The 309-nt window shown below is 41.7% G+C and overlaps 1 protein-coding gene across 1 annotated transcript in view; it reads right to left on the reverse strand.

Annotated features, from left to right (window-relative positions):
* Positions 1-309, reverse strand: part of LOC102680883 — a 30368-nt gene that overhangs the window by 11335 nt on the left and 18724 nt on the right. Inside the window, exon 2 of the mRNA XM_006611325.1 lies at positions 59-198. Within this exon, the coding sequence (XP_006611388.1) occupies positions 59-158 (100 nt within the window). The 5' untranslated portion in view covers positions 159-198. The remainder of the gene's footprint in view (positions 1-58; positions 199-309) is intronic.

Raw genomic sequence — 309 nt, forward strand, 5'->3', positions numbered from 1 at the left:
GAAAGAAATAAATAAATAAATGAATGAATGAACGAGAGAGAGAGAAAGGTGGACGTACCTGCTGTGACCGAGGATGAGAAAGATAGTAACAGCCAGCAGGTCGATGACACCCACACAACGGCACAGGCAAGCCCACCGTTGCAGAAATCACGGCGCATCCTCAGCGCATCAAGTGATTTTTTTAATCGACCGCTATATCTGAAATTATCGAGAGAAAATATATGATACATATACGTATGGATTATGTGAAAATTATATATATGTGTGTGTGTGTGTGTGTGTGTGTGTGTGTGTGTGTGTGTGTGTGTG

This window comes from Apis dorsata, unplaced genomic scaffold (assembly GCF_000469605.1).
Source record: "Apis dorsata unplaced genomic scaffold, Apis dorsata 1.3 scaffold_87, whole genome shotgun sequence".
In the NCBI taxonomy this organism is placed as follows: Eukaryota; Metazoa; Arthropoda; class Insecta; order Hymenoptera; family Apidae; genus Apis; species Apis dorsata.